Consider the following 19,552-nt stretch of genomic DNA (forward strand, 5'->3'; position numbering starts at 1 on the left):
ATAGCTTCATTTAAGAACTACAGGCGCCGTCGCATTGGATATCGGTAAGCTGTACTATTTTAGTTAGTCACAGAATGCTTTTTTTATTAATTGATTACCAGCAAAACTCATTATTCGCTCTCAAGTAATTGGGGCTTGTCATTGGATATAATTAAAGCAGGTTTTAGTGTTTTTATTTGAAATTTAATAGCCCCAGGCTAAACAGAGAGTTTCATTTGCATTCTTCCCTTTTCCGAACTTCATAAAAGATGGGCCTAACCGACTGCTGCAAAATAACACAGAAACATAGCAGAATACTTCTTAGTATTTTTTTAAGCATTGGTTTTATTTTCCCATGGTAAAGTTCTTCCCGTAGTATACTCTAAACTTGTATATGTTTGCGTATTTTCTTAGTTTGGTGTGCGTTTGCATTTCGGTTTGTTTTGTTCGATTGTTGTTTGCACACTATTGGTAATTACTCAAAATAATTATTAGCACAAAACCTTTCTTGGTAACGAGTAATCGGGAGAGGTTGATGGTATTAAACATTGTGAGAAACGGCTCCCTCTGAATAAATTTTCGATAAAGAAGTAACTTTCCACATATTTTGTTTCGAGAATTAGATTTTGAGGTCTCGAAATCAAGCATCTAAAAGCACACAACTTCGTGTGACTAAGGGTGTTTTTTCTTTCATTATTATCTCGCAACTTTGAAGACCGACTGAGCTCAAATTTGCATAGGTTTGTTATTAATTTATGCATATGTTGAGATACGCCAAGTGTGAAGACTGGTCTTTGACAATTACCAGCAGTGTCCAGTGTATGTGATGTTGATAGGCCTATAGCTGCAGTTCAGTTGGTATGCCTGTGATGACTATCGTGTATGAACTCTAGGCCTATGTATTTATCTCCACTCTCCGTACTAACTGTTTTGGATTTATACAATTTGTTGATTTTAGTGGTTTTCTCATATTATGAGCTTACGTTGGCAATGCCCCTTGAAAAATAACCTTTGGCTTAAATGGACCTCGCCGTGTGTACATAGAGTGAATAGTACCCTTACCCGAGAACTTTCCGTGCGTTGAAAAGATCTAACAATTAAGGCCTATTTTATATTTAAAAATATTCACAAATTGGGTCTCCAATTATTATACAATGTACAAATCAACTTGTCTCAAAAATAACACCGAAGAGGCGGTGAATGTACAAAGTTAATTCAGTTCAAATAAATTCAACCTAAATAATATTCTAACCCCAATTTCCCGGACGCCATGTTGATTATAGGCTTAAATCGCAATGCAATGTTTATGCTTCTTTAAATTCCACCCAATTATTTTTAAAAGCATATGTCGGGTGAAAAAAACAGAGTAAAAACTTCTCAAAATCAAGAGATAAACTTGAAAACTTAGGACGCAACAACGAGTGTCTCCATTTTCCAAGAAATTCTGGATCCTTAAGCGGGCCCGGACTCCACGCGACGAACACTCACTGCATTATAAGACAACAGAAGTGTGGAGAAAAGCACAAATTGTTTAAACTAATTTTATCATCCGATACCCTAATTAGCCTCAGAAGGTTCCAAAGAACAGTATCATCACACTTATCGCAGGCCCATTTTGCTGACTCCGGTCCTAATTTGAAATCCAGGGCAAACGAACTTTAAGCTTGCATTGTTATCAGATTCGCCCATTTACCAAAACCCTGGATTCGTCTTTCACAATCAAAAAAGAAAGTTTATTGACATACGTAATTTGATACCAAATATCACATTGATAATAATTAAATATTAACACAGCTCCACTTACAGCCTTTCTGTGTATAGCCTTTATCTATTTGGTTACGACTTCTGAAATTGTATATGAGATGTATTTGCATTTATTTGTTTTCAGATCTTTACAAAGCACTTTGTAATATTTAATTTGCAGAACTGTAGTTTATCAACCAGCCACGAACCAGACTGCCACGATGCCACGATTTGTTGCAGTCTTGCTGCTGGCGGCGCTGGTCAGCGTCCAGGCAGACGTGTTCTTCCATAACCCCAGAGGTTCCAACAACAGGTTAAACGAAAACACTGCCAATCGTAAAAGCAACAACAGAATGTTCGACTCGCAGGTATATAATTACTACAAAAATAACAATACAAACTATGATTATTGTGTAAGTAAGTTACATTAGAAACAACAATCAAACGAACTCCCTATAAATAAGCCCACTTCTCTCTTACCTCTCCAGTCTCCTGACGATGACTAGAGCAAGCTAGTCGAAACGTTGAGACAATTTCAAGAACTGACTCCGCGGTAGTACATTTAATCGTTCAAGCTAAAGTAGTAGTCCCAGCCTATTTCTATACCATCCGCCCGGGTAATAGTTAACAGTTCTGTTCAGAACTGAGAAGTCTCTCGAACACCCGAACAATCTACTCCGCAGTAGTAGAATAACTGCAAGACAGTTCTCTAAGAACAAACTCTACCTGGCAAGTAGATACACACATGGTGTTACCGCGAACCAAACAATATATATTGATACCTCACCATCCAATGCCTCAAATGATATACACAACAAAACGATTACGATTGTAGTTGATATTTCGAAGTTTGTTTTAAGTCAGTAAAAGCTCTCTATTCTTTATTGTATTTAATCTTTATGTTTTATTAAAATTATCGGTTTTGTAGATGCTGTTGATTTTTGTTGTTGTTGTTGCTGTTATAGTTCTGATGTATTAGTGGTCGGTGTAGACAGTAGGAATATGGAAAACAACAAAAATGGCGATTAGGGGGCCGGCAATCTGGAAAAATTACTAGTCATTTCATTCATTCAGTCGATGCGGAGCATCGGATGATGGCCCTCCAAACACGTTGGTCCTCCATTGCCGGTGATCCCGGTGTCAGATGCAATTGTGTCCGCCATGCAATACTGTCCGCTCCGGACACTTTTGCATATGCAATCGTGTCTGGGGCTATGCTAAATCAGTCCGGCGGACATGTACATGTATGTGCGCGCTAAAGCGAGCGTGCTGGCTCTGAACCTGATGCAGCATGAATATTCACGTATTTTATGATTGCATCGAATACACTTAGCTTGTAAAAAAATGGCGAACGTGTTCCGTCGACCAAGGGCGTTAAATTTACTGCAATGACGGTTTTGCACTGGGCGGACACAACTGCATATGCAAATGTGTCCGGGCGGACACAATTGCATTATGCAGCAGCGTCCGGGGACACGATTACATATGCAAAACCGTCCGGCGGACATTATTGCATATGCAATACTATCCTCCGGATAGTATTGCATAGAGGACATAATTACATGCGACACCGGCAATCTGGAAAAATGACGAGTATTCACCCACAAAAGCAAAAACCAAACGATGGCCTATAGGAAATTATCTCATCTGTATTCTTACAAGAAAACACTAAAACGCAATAATACAAAAAGTACTGAAATAATAGTAGTACTAGCAACACAGCACAGCCACTATGATTGAAAGTTCGAAAGGTTAACACGGGGCTGGCTACATGCGCATACAAGTATACACATAGAATAACAATAATTATTTCTCTAAGTAAAACTAAGAAAATGATCTGCAAAGAGGTTTTTTTGGACAACATCCCTCCAAATCATTTGGAGCAAGGTCAGAGCCCTCCTCCCTACAACAGAGAAATGCTTAAAGATAATAATGTGCACTCTCTAGCTGAAAGCATAAGGGGGGACTCAAAAGGTCGCCAACAAAAACGTTACTTTTTTGTAAATTATTCTAATAATGGTATCATTATTTGTTTACACTTTTGTGTTAGAATAATAACAAAGGCGGCTACAATGCGGGAGATGCCAAGTCTACGCCCGCCGCCAAAGAGGAAGGCCAATACCGAATGGTAAGCGTAGAAAGCAATAGGGTTTTTCCCGAAAGAGACACCAATATGGTACAGCAATTATCTATTAGGTGTAATGCGCTCATATCCAGCACCCAGTGACGCTCAAGTTGCTTCAACATTCAATGTTTTACTACAAGGATGTGAGACTATTCGTTTGAATTAAAGGCAGTGGACACTATTGGTAATTACTATTAAAAAAAATTATTGGCATAAAACCTTACTTGGTATCAAGTAATGGAGAGAGGTTGATAGTATAAAACACTCTGAGAAACGGCTCCCTCTCGAATTTGATTTTGAGACCTCAGATTTAGAATTTGAGGTCTCGAAATCAAGCATTATGAAAGCACACAACTTCGTATGACAAGGGTATTTTTACTTTCATTATTATCTCGCAACTTCGACGACCAATTGAGCTCAAATTTTCACAGGTTTGTTGTTTTGTGCATAACTTGAGATACACCAAGTGAGAAGACTGGTCTTTGACAATTACCAATAGTGTCCATTGTCTTTAAGGTGATTTGCCACACTCTCAAAACTCAACCTGAGACAATCTTACCACCCCCATCCTCAAATCTGACTCTAATATCATTCACTCTATATTCATCGTCAGAAATACTTTGCAAGTGGTTCAAGCGGCAAGAGTCACATGACTGTCGAATGGACCAATCAGCACGGCTGCGGGGGAAACGCTAATGTCAACTGTAACGTTGTACTACAGTATATGTGCCAGCCAGACTCAGTCACTGCTACAGGTACGGACAAATTGAGATTGTTCAAACCGCACGGAGTCGGGGTTTATGTAGTCTGGTGCGAGCATGGTATAGGTCCCTCCTTTATGATGCTAACACCAAAGTGTTTCATTGAACGACACAGGGGCACCATGTGGTTTACACATAAAGCTACAATTTGATTTATCGATTTGTTGAAAACAGGGCCCAATTTGATAGAGCTGCTAAGCACAACAATTTGCTTAGCATGAAATTTCTTCCTTGATAACAACAGGATTACCAACCAAATTTCCATTTGTTGCATATTGCTTGTTACTTGGTATTCAGCTGTTGTTTGCTTATCCTGAAACTCACGTTGGAAATTTGGTTGGTAATCCTGTTTTATCAAGGCAAAAATGTCGTGCTGAGCAAACGTTTGTGCTTAGTAGTTCTTTAAAATTGGGCCCTGTAGTGGGTGTGCATGAAGCCTGGCGAAGTTCTTAATCTGATTCATTTTGGGATCGAAGTATTATGCCAGAGGACCTATGTCAGTGGTCTTTTTTACAGAACGGATAGTTGTGCGGCACTCTTATAAAGATTTGAATGGAACTCTTGCTTAGCAAAGGGAGGTACATGGGATTACATAGGATGCAATGGGTCATCTTTATCATGGATGTAGCCCATTCCTAATAAGAGCCCTACATACAACTAAACATTTATAAAGCGCCTTTACATCAAGATCAAAGTACTAAAAAGAGCAAAACTAATGGAACTATAAATACAACAAGTTACATCTGATGCAAGTGAGTTTTGAGAGATTTTTTGCACAAAGGCAAAGTTACAACTTCTGATGCGTACTGGGAGGTTGTTCCATATTCGCGGAGCAATAAAGGAGAAAGTCCGGTGTTCTAATGGTTGGGTGCCCTAATTGCTCATAATGTAGCCCAAAATATTGTTCGACGAAGCCCATATACTGTCCCTTGGTGCAGCCTAAAACTTGTTCATAATTCTTCAGCGGGCCTGAATAATGTCTCACACTAATTCTGAAATGCAGCCCGATTGAAGTTATGGTGCTGCATTGATGTCTTGTAATATATACTTTTAAAGTCATCTTAATCGAACTTGTATAGGGAGTATATGCGATAGTAAGATGGAAAATGGGTTTAAGGCTAGAGGGAAGAGTTCTAAGACTCAGCCAAACTTAATTTTCGTGTAATTTACTGTATAGGTAATGCTGACACTTTTCGCAATGGATTCGCAACCGTCAGACAGGCGTATGGAAAGCTCACCGATTCCAACGAGAAGAAGTCTCGAGCAGATAAACGTAAATTCAACTCAGTCAAGCAGGATCGTGGAGTGCATGAGAAATGGGATTGGTATGACAAGTGCTTTGCCAGGGAACGTAACGCTGGTAAGCAATTTAGATCCCAATACAGTATACTGAATGTTTTGTTTCACAAAAACATATAAAGGGATTTTCACATTACTGTTCAAATTGAGCCTTATTGAAACCATACGCAATAAATGGTTAACAAATAAGTTTTATATTATATAAAACTATCAAAGGTTGAGATGAGTCCGACCCAAGCACGATTGAGTCAAGTCCAATAAAGATTGGCAGAGCCCTTTATAGACCTTTATCAAGCTGTCACTCTTGGTCATGTTCCCTGTTTCCAATTACAGTAATGAATGCTAGAATTCATTGCGCATGGCAACAGACTATTGTTTCGTCCAGCCTCAGTTTGGTTACAATGAGTTGGAATGGAGCAAAACCAAGATGACCACACCGTGATAAAGGTCTGTATCACACCGTAACTTTGGTGTGTGTGTGTGTGGGGGGGGGGGGGGGGGGGGTGGTGTTCCGGACATCATCATTTATGTACCCCACAAGAAACATTTATGTACCCCACAATGTGTTTATTCCGGTGACAGTGGGCAAATCTGCAGGACTGACAAATCTAATCCGTTTGGATTTCGTGGTGTTAGTGGTTGGGGATGGTATAGGAGGGGCGTATCTGGAGAGAGGGCATTGGATACATTGTAGGTAAAACGCACCAGTGGTGCTGCCTAACACTCTGTTAGGTGTTAATTAGGTCAATATAATTTAATTGGGCGAACGAATAATTATATACATAGGTATTTACGCAGCTGCAACAACCATGGTACCAGCACAACACAAAGTGATAAACTGGGAAATACGTTTTACCAATCAGAAACTGTCGATGCATTTTATAGAATAATGTTTATTGTTCCAACACTAATCAATTTGATGTTCTCATTCTAGAACTGGAGGCTATTAACGTGGTAAAACTATGGGATGCTTCATTATTGTTGGATGAAAATGTCTGGCTTAGGCTATAGACCTAAAAGGTTTGAAACATAAAATAGCCTATAGCCTACATGATCATTTTATTTTATTTTAAAAGTTTTCTATAAACAATGCGTTACGTATCCAACTGGTGCAATTTATCTGGCAATTATAAGCACAAAGTTCATGTTGTTCGCTTCGCCATTCTTATTCCAGGTTTGTTCACCGCTGATCAAAAACTTAAAGCCGACAATGGACTTGGATACAGCTCCTCAATCTACACCCGCCAGAATAACAATGGCGGTAGAAATGGCTATGAGTGTCCAGAGGAGAGGGACTATTACCCTTATTGGCACCCCTCCCCCTGGACAGATATTGCCGTATTAGTCGATGATAAAAACTTGTGTGGGTTAGTATTTGCCAAATTCAGCTGACGTCATCACACGATTATGATGTTTGCGCCGTTTTAGGAGTCAGTTTCTATACGTGTCTTATTATGCAATGCGCATTGTAGGCGAAGCGCGTTTAGTTAAAACGCGCACCAAAGATGCCCACCAAAGATGTCAGCTCGTGGACAAACAACAGCTGCTTATGAAAAAAGTGCATGATGGGGTTAATTAAAAAAAAAAAGTCTTGTTAATTTTTAAATTCATTTATCTTAAATTTTCAAATCGATAACCTGTTTATCTTTGTCCATTATCTATTCATTTTGTTGCTGGATGGTTTTATTTAATAACCATATTTAATAATCGTAGACACTTAAAAGTCCATCACTAATAATCTGTTGTAGATTAGATACCCTAGATAATGGTGAAGTCAATACACTTTGGTTGGACATTGACCAAATATCGGGTCCCGAACATAAACGCACCAGAACTACTAAGAAATGCCAGGCGTGTTATTTTGGTTCTCTGCAGTTTTAAGGGCCGCTAAACAACAGCAAACTAAAACAAATTTGTGCGCATCTTAGAAACAAGAAGATGCATGGAGAATGATTAAGCTAAAAGTTGAAGGCCTGAACCTAAAGGGTTAAACCAGATAAGATTTTAAAATGTAAAACTCATGTATGCTACTAACCTATAATCCTGAAGTTCAGGAATAAATCATTGAAATACGGCGTCACGCACAACGCCCTCATTGAAGTCAAGGGAAGACCTATCGTTGGGGGAGGTTTTGCTGCACAATACAAGAACAAAAACGTGAGCGTGGTCAGAAAATGGTGCTGTTTCTAGGTGACGTCAGCACTTTGGGCTTATTTCATGCTCACGTATGACGTCTTCATGTACGTACCTGACGTGGGAAATGGTATTACTTCGCGTATGCTTAAAACGTGAGACTTACAACAACATTTGCTAACGTTCACGTTCACGCTTCTGCTCGCGGAACGTGCAGTAACCATGACTGAGAGTTTTGCGTGGCGCCTATACACAGTTGCACGTTTCTATTGTTTGATCTCAATGTTGGTGATTTTGTACAATAATTAGAAAACATCTTCATAACTATATCATGGCAGATATTATCAGTCGGAGAGCTATAATGTGCAGCAGAAATACGAATGTGTGGAGCAGTACCCAGACGGCTCCGGTAGGAAACACTGGTCACGATGGAACAATCAGCAAGACTGTACCAATAATGGCGGTCAATGGCTGGCTTTTACTAACTACCTAGAGAAAGCTACACGTACGTATACAAACTCATTGTCAGCACTAATTATTTTCGACCAACACGTGTAGGTCCCAAAGACGTATGAACACGTCGTATGACGTCATTCCCCTTAATTTTATGTAAGCAACAAATTACAACTATTCAGAGAAATACCCACTCATACACAATGCAAACTTTTACAAATAGAATTTAAAAGTAATATGGCCGACTGTGCAAAGAAAGTGTTGTGTGTTTTAATAAATAAACTACAATATGTTCTGAGCTACATATTAGGAGCCGGCAGTTTGCCACTCGTAATGCATTGTAACATTCTGGTACAAAAAATGTTATGTTGACTTGATACTGCCTTCTCGCTCCCTAATCAGAATTCAACAGCCAGGCCGATTGTGAAGCAAGTAGTTCCAATGGGATTCAGTATGTATGGGGTCGACCAGAAGGAGAAGAGGATGAACAGTGTCTGGTGGCCCTAGATGCTCCTGAGTGTCTGTCATCTCCAACGACCCGTGTTAATCACCTTGGCAACACACCTGATGGTGAAGCCAGTCGCTACGAGTGGACATTGCCGCATTTCCCCTCCGGTGAAACGCAGCGATGTGTAATGCGAATCAGGTATAGTGTAGACTTGAATCAAGTCTAGGTATAGTGTAGACTTGAGTCAAGTCTGGGTATAGGGGTGTCATGCGAACCAGGTGTACACTTGGGTCAAGTCTGCACTGGATATCAACAGAATATATCATGAGTTGAGATCAAATGGAGAACTACACAGCATTTGGGTTCTAACAAATGTTTCATCACCTTCCTGGAAAATATTATTCGATAAATTAAAAATAGAGCATTGCAAATGTTGAAATACGCATGTTTGTTTTGTTATAGATATAACATCACTACTGGAGACTACAATCCACAGACGACTGATTCTAATTCTAATGGTGATGCGTAAGTATAACTTTCTAAATAAGCCAAAGTATTTATTATTCAATATCATCATATAAATGAACATGGTATTATGGCATAAGCCAAGCCTACAGTCCGCTCAGAGGCACATGTGAGCACAAAATGCAAAAACACAATGAATGATTTTTGGCAGACAGTATTATGATTGCGCTGTTTAAGATTGAAGAAGTAGAGGAAAGACATGTTTTCAACGGATTTAACAAAATGTAAAGTCTACTTTAAAATGAGTCAGGAGTTATTTCCCCCTCATTGGACAACTTCCAACCAACGAAATAATTTCTTATTCGTCGTGTTTTTCTGCTCCTGCTTTGTTCAGATCTCCTGTCAAAAATGCCCCCGATGTTGACATCGTGGCCGGTGTCCAACTCTCTCTTGCTGTCAACACAGCTCAGTATGGTCGCACATTCCAAGATCGCTCCCATGCTATGCTGATGATGCCACGACCTGCTGGTAAAATAACCGGTTTCTTAAAATTGTCAACTTATTGTGGGTGGTAGGGGAACACACACAATAATCTGATTCTGCCAGCTGTCTGCATTATACAGCACATGTTGCTATTCAATTTATACTCTGAGTGTTGATTCATTTCAGGATTGGAATCGTCCACAATCTATAACCTGAACGTCCGAGGGAAACGCGGCAACCTGCAGCAGACAATCCCAGCAGTAGAATATGACTTCATCCCCAATAATCTAGAGATTACTGATGGTGATCTAGTACACGTACAGTGGACAGGTATAACCAAAAGCTTACTTTTGGGTGCAGCTTTTACAATAACCCCTCTCAGTACAAGAGCAGTTACCCAATAGAACTTATCAGTGTTTCCACTATCGATGTACAGGGAAGACACTCTCTGTACAAACCTACGGGAGTGTCCAATATCCATCAATTCACTGTACAAACCTACGGGAATGTTCGATATCCAATATCGATGTACAAGGTAGACATTCACTACAAAACCCACGGGAGTGTCCAATATCCATCAATTCACTGTACAAACCTACGGGAATGGTCAATATCCAATATCGATGTACAAGACTGACATTCACTGTACAAACCTACGGGAATGTCTTATATCTAATATCGATGTACAAGGTATACATTCACTGTATAAACCTACGGGAATATCCAATAACCAATATCGTCATATCGATGTACAAAGTAGACATTCACTGCACAAACCTACGGGAATGTCCAACATCCAATATCGATGTATTGACATAATGTACAAATCTAAGGGAATGTACATTACCAATATCGATGTACAAGGTAGACATTCACTTTACAAATCTATGGGAATATCCAATATCCAATATCGATCTACAAGGTAGACATTCACTTTACAAACCTATGGAAATGTTCAATAACCAATATCGATATACAAGGTAGACATTCACTGTACAAACCGACGGGAATGTCCAATATCCAATATCGATGTACAAGGTAGACATTCACTTTACAAACCTATGGAAATGTTCAATAACCAATATCGATGTACAAGGTAGATATTCACTGTACACACCTATAGGAATGTCCAATATCCAATATCAACTTTTTTTACTGTCATCATTGGTTTGTGTTCATAGGATCTAATACTCACAATAACAACAACGAGGGTAATGCTGGAGAAGGAAAAGCCGGTAAGTTAAATCTTTATCTCAATTCGGAACTGAATCCCTTTCTTAGTATCGATTTGTTTTGGTGAGGAACAATATGTAGTGGAAAGAACTAATTATTCGTAGCACTGGGTCTACTTGTGCAAACATTGTTCCAACCATCAAACAACTATTATTTTTTATTGAACTCTGTACTCAAGATTTAAACCAAGGTAAACTTGATGCATGTCTAGTCTCGTCTCTCAAATCAACAGGCAGCGATCGCAGCAATGTTGTTCAGCTGGAAGATAGACTCAAGAACTATCCACTGTCCTTTGAGGAGACTACGATGTGGACCAACTCACATGTGAAGTGGATCTACTTCCAAGACACTCCTAGCATCACTGCAAAGGACTTGGTGATCAACCTAGCTACGTCAGGATACTACCAGTAAGTTTCATTGGGACAGCTACAATGCTGGCTGGTATTAACTTGTGCCTGGTTATACCCCCATCACACCGAACTCACTACGTTATATAAAAAAATGTAGTCTTGGTGCAAGACGAGTAATGTGCGCGGTAAGGAGGGAGCGAGCGGGGGATAGTGTGAATAACAACGTCTTGCACCAAGACTACATTTTTCAGAACGTAGTGAGAACGAGTTCGGTGTAAATTGGGTTTTAACAAGATCTCTCTACTTTGCATTTTGTTTAGAAAACGGTCATTGTGAAATTTTGCCCATTCCTGTTTTAGCATCTGTTTTAGTTTTATAAGCGTCCAGTTAGACCTACAGATGGGTGATTCCTAATGACTCAACTTTGGGGCGTTTTGCTTTTTCCAGATGCGAGAAAACTGCAACCTGTGGCGATGAATCAGTTGAAACAAAGGTGGCAGCGAACAAAGCTCTGAATAAAGATCTGAATAACGCACCAGCCTCATATGGGGGCGCCCTGATTCAGTTCCCTAGTGGGGAGTACTTCTATATTTGTACTCGCAACAACAACTTTACCAACCGGAGCCAGAAAGGTCGCCTGCTCGTCAAGCAACAGCAGTGAGTCTATAATCCAAGGATGGGACTCTTCAATTTTGGGCTCATTATTGGATGATAAATCTGAATTTTCGGAGCTGTTATGAGTCGTAGCTCACGGCTTTCAGCACGTCTAATTAAGATATACTAATTATAAGACATCACTCAACAGGATCTGAACTACAAGTATTTTATGGAATTGAAATCATATATTATGGGTGTCTTCATTATTGAGAATGTATTATAATATTTGCCATTGGTTTGCAACACCGACATCAAACACAGCAGGAGTGCCCCATAATAGTTGGCAGAGTACTCAAGACAAATACCCACAAAGATATGTGTTACATACATTCTTTGGACATTCATTTTACTGGCGCACTTACTCAAGCCTATAAGACATCCAGCTTGGTGTTGCATACACTCTGTGGATATCATTTTACTTGCGCACTAACTCGAGCCAAGGAGACATCTAGCTCTGTGTTACGTACACTCTGTGAACATGAGTTTTACTGGACCACTAACTCGAGCCAAATAGACATCTAGCTCTGTGTTACATACACTCTTTGGACATTCATTTTACTGGCGCGCTACTCAAGCCTAAGAGACATCCAGCTCTGCGTTACATACACTCTTTGGACATTCATTTTACTGGAGCACTAACTCGAGCCAAGATACATCTAGCTCTGTGCTACATACACTCTGTGGACATTCATTTTACTGGCGCGCTAACTCAAGACTAAGAGACATCCAGCTCTGTGTTACATACACTCTTTGGACATTCATTTTACTGGAGCACTCTTTCGAGACAAGAGACATCTAGCTCTGTGTTACATACACTCTGTGGATATTCATCTTACTGGCGCGCTAACTCAAGCCTAAGAGACATCCAGCTCTGTGTTACACACACTCTGTGGACATTCATTTTACTGGAGCGCTAACTCGAGCCAAAGAGACATCTAGCTCTGTGTTCCATTATTATTATAACGTGCACTCTGTGGAAATTCATTATACTGTCACATTAACTCAAGCCTAAAAGACATCCAGCTCTGTGTTACATACAATCTGTGGGCATTGTTAATGTGCACTTAAACACTGTTCACAACATTGTGTTTGAACGTGTATGTCCACAAAGTGTTTCAAGTCCCTACATGGGTCCTCCTTTGTTCTTATATTAGGTCAGTTGCTAATGAAAAGTAAACACACATCAAACCCTGCAGTGAAGATTCATTATAAGCAACATCAACTATTAATTTTATTTCCATGAGACTATGCATTTTGCAATTTACCATTTGGCATGTGAGTGACTGTGGATAATAAAGTAAAAATCAAGTGATTTTTAATGCTCAAATTAAGTGATTTTCCAAATCTTATTAGCTTTTCAAACAAAACTTCATTAAAAAAAATGTATACATATTTGCTTTTGCCCTTTTGCATCCCTTCCCCTTCAAAAGCGCAGCACTATTTTTCCCCAGATTGGTGGTTCTGTTGGCTTACTGTGAATTTCATGGTGATAAGATCTTTTACAAAAGACTTCGCCATTTACAAGCTTTTCAGCTCGTTCCGTTTCATTAATTGTTTTTCTTTCACATTATTCCATACAGACACCGATTTCCTTAGTCATTATTTCAATCTTCTACTTAGCTTTAACGTTTAAGTTCTATTGGCATTTTACCCGGAGGCCTATTTTAGAGTTGTTGCATTGCTCTAGAACTTTACGTAGCTTTAAAAGCGCAATCAGCGTGTTGGAAACGCATAACACGTTATCCAATCGAGTCAGCACAAAGGTTTATGTCAGGATTTCCCCTATGAATAAAATATGGGGCCATCATCTTAGCCACACGAACGATTCAATTCCATGCAATACCGATGATAACTTGCTTGCAAAAAATAAAACAATATAATTTTGTAATCAGTTGGTGCAAACCAAATTAATTTAGTTTGGGAGTACAGCAGCGATATAGGCTATTAATTATTGTAAAGCAAACAATCAAAGTATTATTAATTTTCGACTACATCTTTGTGCAACCCAGCAAAATAAGTTTTTTAATAAATAATTGTAGCATAAAAAACTTACGAGACTCAAAAAGTTTTTACTATTTTTTTTGTAAAATCGAACCATAACAAAATCTAACAAAATAATTATTGAACCGGTCTTTATATCCTTCACTAAAACGAAAACATAAGATTTATTTAAGCCGGATCATAGGAGAGTAGATAAGTTTAAGGTGACGTGTCTTTCAAACATGACGTAGTATGTCACTTATTCCACTTCTCATCAGCCACCTCGTCATGGTCTAATGCAAAATTTAAGAACACAAATTTTTTAAATAAATGAAATTATTCATACACTAAATATTATTGGAGGAAAAGTTAGTCAGTTCAAAAGATAAAAATTTTACACGACCGAAATATCAAAATCTTACCAGAAGATAAGAAAGTTAAACAAGTATTTTATAGCATTGAATATTGACAAGTGTATTTCTTTATAGCGCACAATTCACTTTCGAGTGAGGCGCCTTGCGCTCGACAATGCAAAGCAAATCTCACTCTATATTAATGACAAATATAGCTTCAATTTATTATATATATATATATCTAAAATTGATGGGAAATTTTTATTAACCAAATCATCTTAAACGCAAGAGCTGTGTGTGCTAAATTCGCAGTTTCGATCATTGATGATCTTCATCAACATCCAAAGTTCATGTTCTCAAACCAGTCTTTTATAACAAGAGCATATTGAATATTGGAAAGCTGTATCCGTTAAACTCAGAGAAAATTTGATGATTTATTGTTTGAAAAAGGGGCGTACTTACCAGAATTGGAAATGTGTATTTACTCAAGGTCCTTTTCTTCGAGAAAGTCGGCAAACTTTGCTGAAAAGATATTGGTAACAAGATATGGTAAAGTTAAGTTTTGTTTAAATTACAATAATATAGCGTGGGCGGCCATTGTGATGACAACATTGTAAACGTTCTGTGAAAGTTGCCCCCCCCCCCAAAAAAAAAAAAAAAATCCTTGCATTATAAACTCCAAGATTCAAAGGCAGTGGACACTATTGGTAATTGTCAAAGAAAAGTTTTCACAGTTGGTGTATCTCAACATATGCATAAAATAACAAACCTGTAAAAATTTTCAGGTCAGTCCGTCGTCGGAGTTGCGAGATAATAATGAAAGAAAAAAAACCACGAAGTTGTGTGCGTTTAGATGGTTGATTTCGATCCCTCAAGTTCTAAATCTGAGGTCTCGAAATTAAACTCGTGGAAAATTACTTCTTTCTCGAAAACTATGGCACTTCAGAGGGAGCCATTTCTCACAATGTTTTATCAACAGCTCCCCATTACTTGTTACCAAGTAAGGTTTTATGTTAATAAATATTTTGAGTGATAAACCAATAGTGTCCACTGACTTTAAGATAGTAAGAGTAATCATTGGTGTTGGACCCTGCTATTTGGATTGACGCCACTAGACGACCAAAATCATATTATTAGAGTAAGCTATGCTCTCCTGTACAATAGCGCCCACCAATCGGGTCATAGTTCCAGTTTTGATCAAGGATTGTTATCTTTACAAATAAACATTTTTCATCCTAGACCTTCAATTCATGTTGTGATTGACCTTGTGGCCTAATTCTTGTTTTATGAAGGGTAGCTAAACACTATTTGAATTCAGGCTGGATTACAAGTAGGTCGGGTTCACCCTTTGATGTAACGTAGGCCATGGGATATTACGTGAAGGGATGGTTAACCCTTGCATTACATGTACAGATGGACAAGCAATGATATGAAATGTGGCTTATTTCTTACACGTTAAAAGTGTAATTTAAGCAACAGGAGACTAGTTTAGCTATATAAAAACCCGGTATGGTTGAACAAATTACTCATATTATGTTCTACCAACACAAAAATATTGTAAAGAAGGCTTTGCAGTATTGATGATACCAAGAAGTACCTAAAACATACGAATGGACGCAAACCTAAACAAAGGTCCAATTCGGAAGCGTATAGCCGCCAAATGAATTCAAAGTTATCGTGTAAGTGCACATTAAGTCTAAACTTATTGGTTACGTACACGATAACTTATCGAGTACGTACACGTTAACTTTGAGAGACAACATTTTTATTCATGTGGCGGTAAAACGCTTCCGTAGCCAAGCTTACTTTTGGTTTTCGTAATAATTACCTTTCTCGTCACGTTTTTCATCCAAGTCTTCCTGGAGTAAACTTCGAGCGCTCTCTGATGATCAATACAACAAACCAGAATAACATTAGTAACATGTTGGTAAGTCATGACCAAGGAGGTTATCGTCTGCCTTTGTGCACAGCCACAACCGTGGGTACACATATTGTCAGTGACCATTTATGAACACCAGTTTGAAAATCATTGTATTTTTATAGTATCTGTTGTATCAATGCAATTGCGGTGTCAATGGTGAATAGACAGTGCTTGGAGTTTGTTGAATACATCTGCAAAGAGTAACTCAATATTTATACATCATTTTGTTGTCTTTGTATCAACAAAAAGTGTACCCAAGATTTTATAGGTGTGGCTATAATTCAATTGAATTATGCAAAACACTCGCAATGGTCTAAAATCATCTAATAATGTTACCTTTTATGATATGACGTCATGTGACGTTTACTCACCGTAAGCAAGTTTGTGTGCAATGGCTCTTATCAAATGTCGCTCAAGTTCTTCTTGATCTTTAATGAACAGATATAAAGCGTCATCAAAATTAGTTTCAGTTTATCCGCCTGCTTTCCTTTTTTTTCAATGGTAATAGCTGAATAAGTTAAGATTTACAAGTCAAGTGTTTACCAAAATCGGGGAAAATGGGGCCTATAGGCCTACACATCGCAACTTTTGTGTTGCCCTTATCTGAAGGAAACCTCGACAGGTATTCATATTAATTCGAACTGTTTTTGAAAAGGGGAACTTAGACTCCCTTGGTTCATTTTCTGAGACTCGATGATAGCCCAAGAAGACTTTCACTTAAAAAAACGAATACTGTGTAGTACTACGAAAATGAACTGAATTGTACATGTAAATTGTTTCATTTCTCTAATAAGAACACAAAGAAACGTGCTTTATAACAAAATCTCTTATTGAATATTAGATACTACTTATTTCACATCACATTGATAGAACTAAAAATTATTCAAATAATTATCATGTCTTACAAGTTTGGCAAACCACTGCAGCTCCAATCTCGCAGAACTCATAACCCGTCGCCTCTATTTCGTCGCACTGCGCGAGTGAATCCTCGTCCCCATCACACATGTATCCCGGGAAAATCTGGCACATCGACAGCCCAAAGTCGTGGGTGTTCCCGACGCGCTGGACCCCACTGTAGCCAAGCTGTCTGCAGACAACCTGGGCGATGTTCTCGTTCCAGGTTTCATTACAAAGCGTGTACCATTCAAGCCCGTGGTAGATTTCCACGCGTCCCTCGTTCCGACTTTCCCCATCTCGCAAACGAAGAAGAACATCATGTCCCTCTAAATTATAATTAAAATAAATTAATAAACAATGTAATTGCGCTTCAATCTAAACAGTGTTTACTATGTGAGTTTTTTGTGTGAGACCTCAGTTTAAAATGATAATGAAACATGGCAAGAAAAAAAAAGTATTTTTTGTATGTGTGCTTTGAGATGTCAAATAAAAGGCTTTTAATATTTTAGTGAGAAATACCTTTTTCTGAATCTCAAAAACTACGTTACTTCAGAGGGAGTCTTTTCCAACAATGATCATACTATCAAGAGCTCTCCATTGTTCGGTAACCAAGTAAACTTTGTATGTAAGTACCAATACTGTCCAGTAGTGCCTTAAATAGTAAGTTGCTTTAAAAAGAGACAAAACAATAGCCTTCTTACCGACACCTGTGTCGACACTAACGACTGCTAATCCCAAGCATGCTAGAGTTATTAGCTGGATACACTTCATTATGTATCGAAGAGTACTGCGTGAAGGAAGAAAGAACTTGTCTAAATGATGTCAGTTCGTTTTGGTTACACTTAGCATCATTATGCAAGTACCAAGCTAGCCTAAATATATGACGTCACATTCCGAATTGTGATAGTGCCAGATACCGGCCTTTAAAAGCTGAGATTTTCCTGTCAGATTGACCTTCAACCTTACATGTACATGCCATAGTACTACTAACAACACAAATGTTGTTTTTAATTTCCTTTTGTAAATAATGCTCTTATGGTGTGCGGATGGAACAAACAGATCCCTCGTCCATTGTTATTTTTTTGTGAAAGACCCATACACAGACACCCCCTTACGCTCTCACAGCAGTATCATCAGAGAATTTTCAAATCAGAGCGATGCGTTCCTTGCAAGTTAGTATCCAATGAAATTGAAGGGTTTGTAAGACCGGTGTCGCATGCAATTATGTCCTCTATGCAATACTATCCGGAGAAAATGATTGCATATGCAATAATGTCCGCCGGACGGTTTTGCATATGCAATTGTGTCCGCCCGGACACTGCTGCATAATGCAATTGTGTCCGCTCAAAGACACATTTGCATATGCAGTTGTGTCCGCCCCCGTGCAAAACCGTCCTTGCAGTAACTTTAAACGCCCTTGGTCGACGGAACGCCATTTTTTTACAAGCTAAGTGCATGTCATGAATAACATGGGAAATGTTCGGCCATTGGGTATTCACTGCAATCATAAAATACGTGAATATTCATGCTGCATATACATGTACGTAGGTTCAGTACATGCACGCTCGCTTACGCGCGCACTTATATGTACAGTCATGTACATGTCCACCGGACGGTTTTTGCATAGCCCCGGACACGATTGCATATGAAAAAGTGGACAGTATTGCATGGCGGACACAATTGCATCTGACACCGTTGCATGTCTTTATCCAAGACAAGGTACCAGTCTATACCAGGTAGTGTCAAGTCTCCCAATCAAACCAATGTCGTTTCCTTTAAGTGGGTGGGGCAGGGCTTTCTTCATGAGCAGTGTCAAATTCCTTAGCGTGGGATAGTTCGATATACTCCCCCACGTACCTAAACATACCATGCTATCATTTAACTGAGCTAGCACCTCTATCTATTGAATGTCATTGTGAGAAACACACATATCAATATAGGCGCTTTGTTGATTTAGTTTACCACGATATTATGCACAACGCCGGCCATTGTGTTTACGTGTACAGACCAGGGGCAAGAAAACAACACTTGAATGCTATATGGCAACATTTATAATTTGACGTTCTGACGTTCTGACGTCATACTTCGAGGCTCGTGATTAACAATAAAGACGGGGTACCAGTCTAAACCCGGGATAGTACGATTTTCCAGACTGCTTTCAAATATAGGGGTCTCGTCATAAAATCAGTTTAAAAGTAATTTTCCTCTTAAGGTCAAACAGAAAATATTTGTGAACAATTGTCTGCTACTCAATATTGTCTGCTAATCAGAA

At 38.8% G+C, this 19,552-nt stretch overlaps 2 protein-coding genes across 2 annotated transcripts; one reads left to right on the forward strand and one right to left on the reverse strand.

The window, feature by feature from the left end:
* LOC117307071 (protein DD3-3-like) lies at positions 1 to 13,456 on the forward strand. The gene is made up of 14 exons (XM_033791723.1): positions 1 to 44; positions 1,904 to 2,090; positions 3,773 to 3,850; positions 4,461 to 4,602; positions 5,786 to 5,968; positions 7,082 to 7,274; positions 8,379 to 8,545; positions 8,896 to 9,139; positions 9,404 to 9,466; positions 9,801 to 9,934; positions 10,076 to 10,219; positions 11,071 to 11,124; positions 11,355 to 11,529; positions 11,920 to 13,456. The coding sequence occupies exons 2-14, from the start codon at positions 1,944 to 1,946 to the stop codon at positions 12,131 to 12,133; spliced, it is 1,938 nt and encodes a 645-aa protein (XP_033647614.1). The 5' UTR covers positions 1 to 44; positions 1,904 to 1,943; the 3' UTR covers positions 12,134 to 13,456.
* Positions 13,326 to 18,152, reverse strand: LOC117307072 (egg peptide speract receptor-like). The gene is made up of 6 exons (XM_033791724.1): positions 17,982 to 18,152; positions 17,289 to 17,606; positions 16,755 to 16,811; positions 16,291 to 16,344; positions 14,925 to 14,984; positions 13,326 to 14,402 (listed from the first exon to the last, which is right to left on the reverse strand). The coding sequence occupies exons 1-5, from the start codon at positions 18,049 to 18,051 to the stop codon at positions 14,944 to 14,946; spliced, it is 540 nt and encodes a 179-aa protein (XP_033647615.1). The 5' UTR covers positions 18,052 to 18,152; the 3' UTR covers positions 13,326 to 14,402; positions 14,925 to 14,943.
* Between the last annotated feature and the right edge of the window lie 1,400 nt (positions 18,153 to 19,552).

This window comes from Asterias rubens, chromosome 2 (genome assembly GCF_902459465.1).
Source record: "Asterias rubens chromosome 2, eAstRub1.3, whole genome shotgun sequence".
Classification (NCBI taxonomy): Eukaryota; Metazoa; Echinodermata; class Asteroidea; order Forcipulatida; family Asteriidae; genus Asterias; species Asterias rubens.

What these genes read in the sequence shown, in the direction of transcription:
- LOC117307072 (XM_033791724.1), bottom strand. Translation starts at nt 18,051, where the DNA reads ATGAAGTGTATCCAGCTAATAACTCTAGCATGCTTGGGATTAGCAGTC. An exon ending in TGCAGTGGTTTGCCAAACTT is followed by an intron (nt 16,812 to 17,288) that starts GTAAGACATGAT and finishes TGTTCATTAAAG; the next exon opens with ATCAAGAAGAACTTGAGCGA. An exon ending in TGAAAAACGTGACGAGAAAG is followed by an intron (nt 14,985 to 16,290) that starts GTAATTATTACG and finishes ATATCTTTTCAG; the next exon opens with CAAAGTTTGCCGACTTTCTC.
- LOC117307071 (XM_033791723.1), top strand. Translation starts at nt 1,944, where the DNA reads ATGCCACGATTTGTTGCAGTCTTGCTGCTGGCGGCGCTGGTCAGCGTC. An exon ending in AGGAAGGCCAATACCGAATG is followed by an intron (nt 3,851 to 4,460) that starts GTAAGCGTAGAA and finishes ATTCATCGTCAG; the next exon opens with AAATACTTTGCAAGTGGTTC. An exon ending in CTACCTAGAGAAAGCTACAC is followed by an intron (nt 8,546 to 8,895) that starts GTACGTATACAA and finishes CTCCCTAATCAG; the next exon opens with AATTCAACAGCCAGGCCGAT.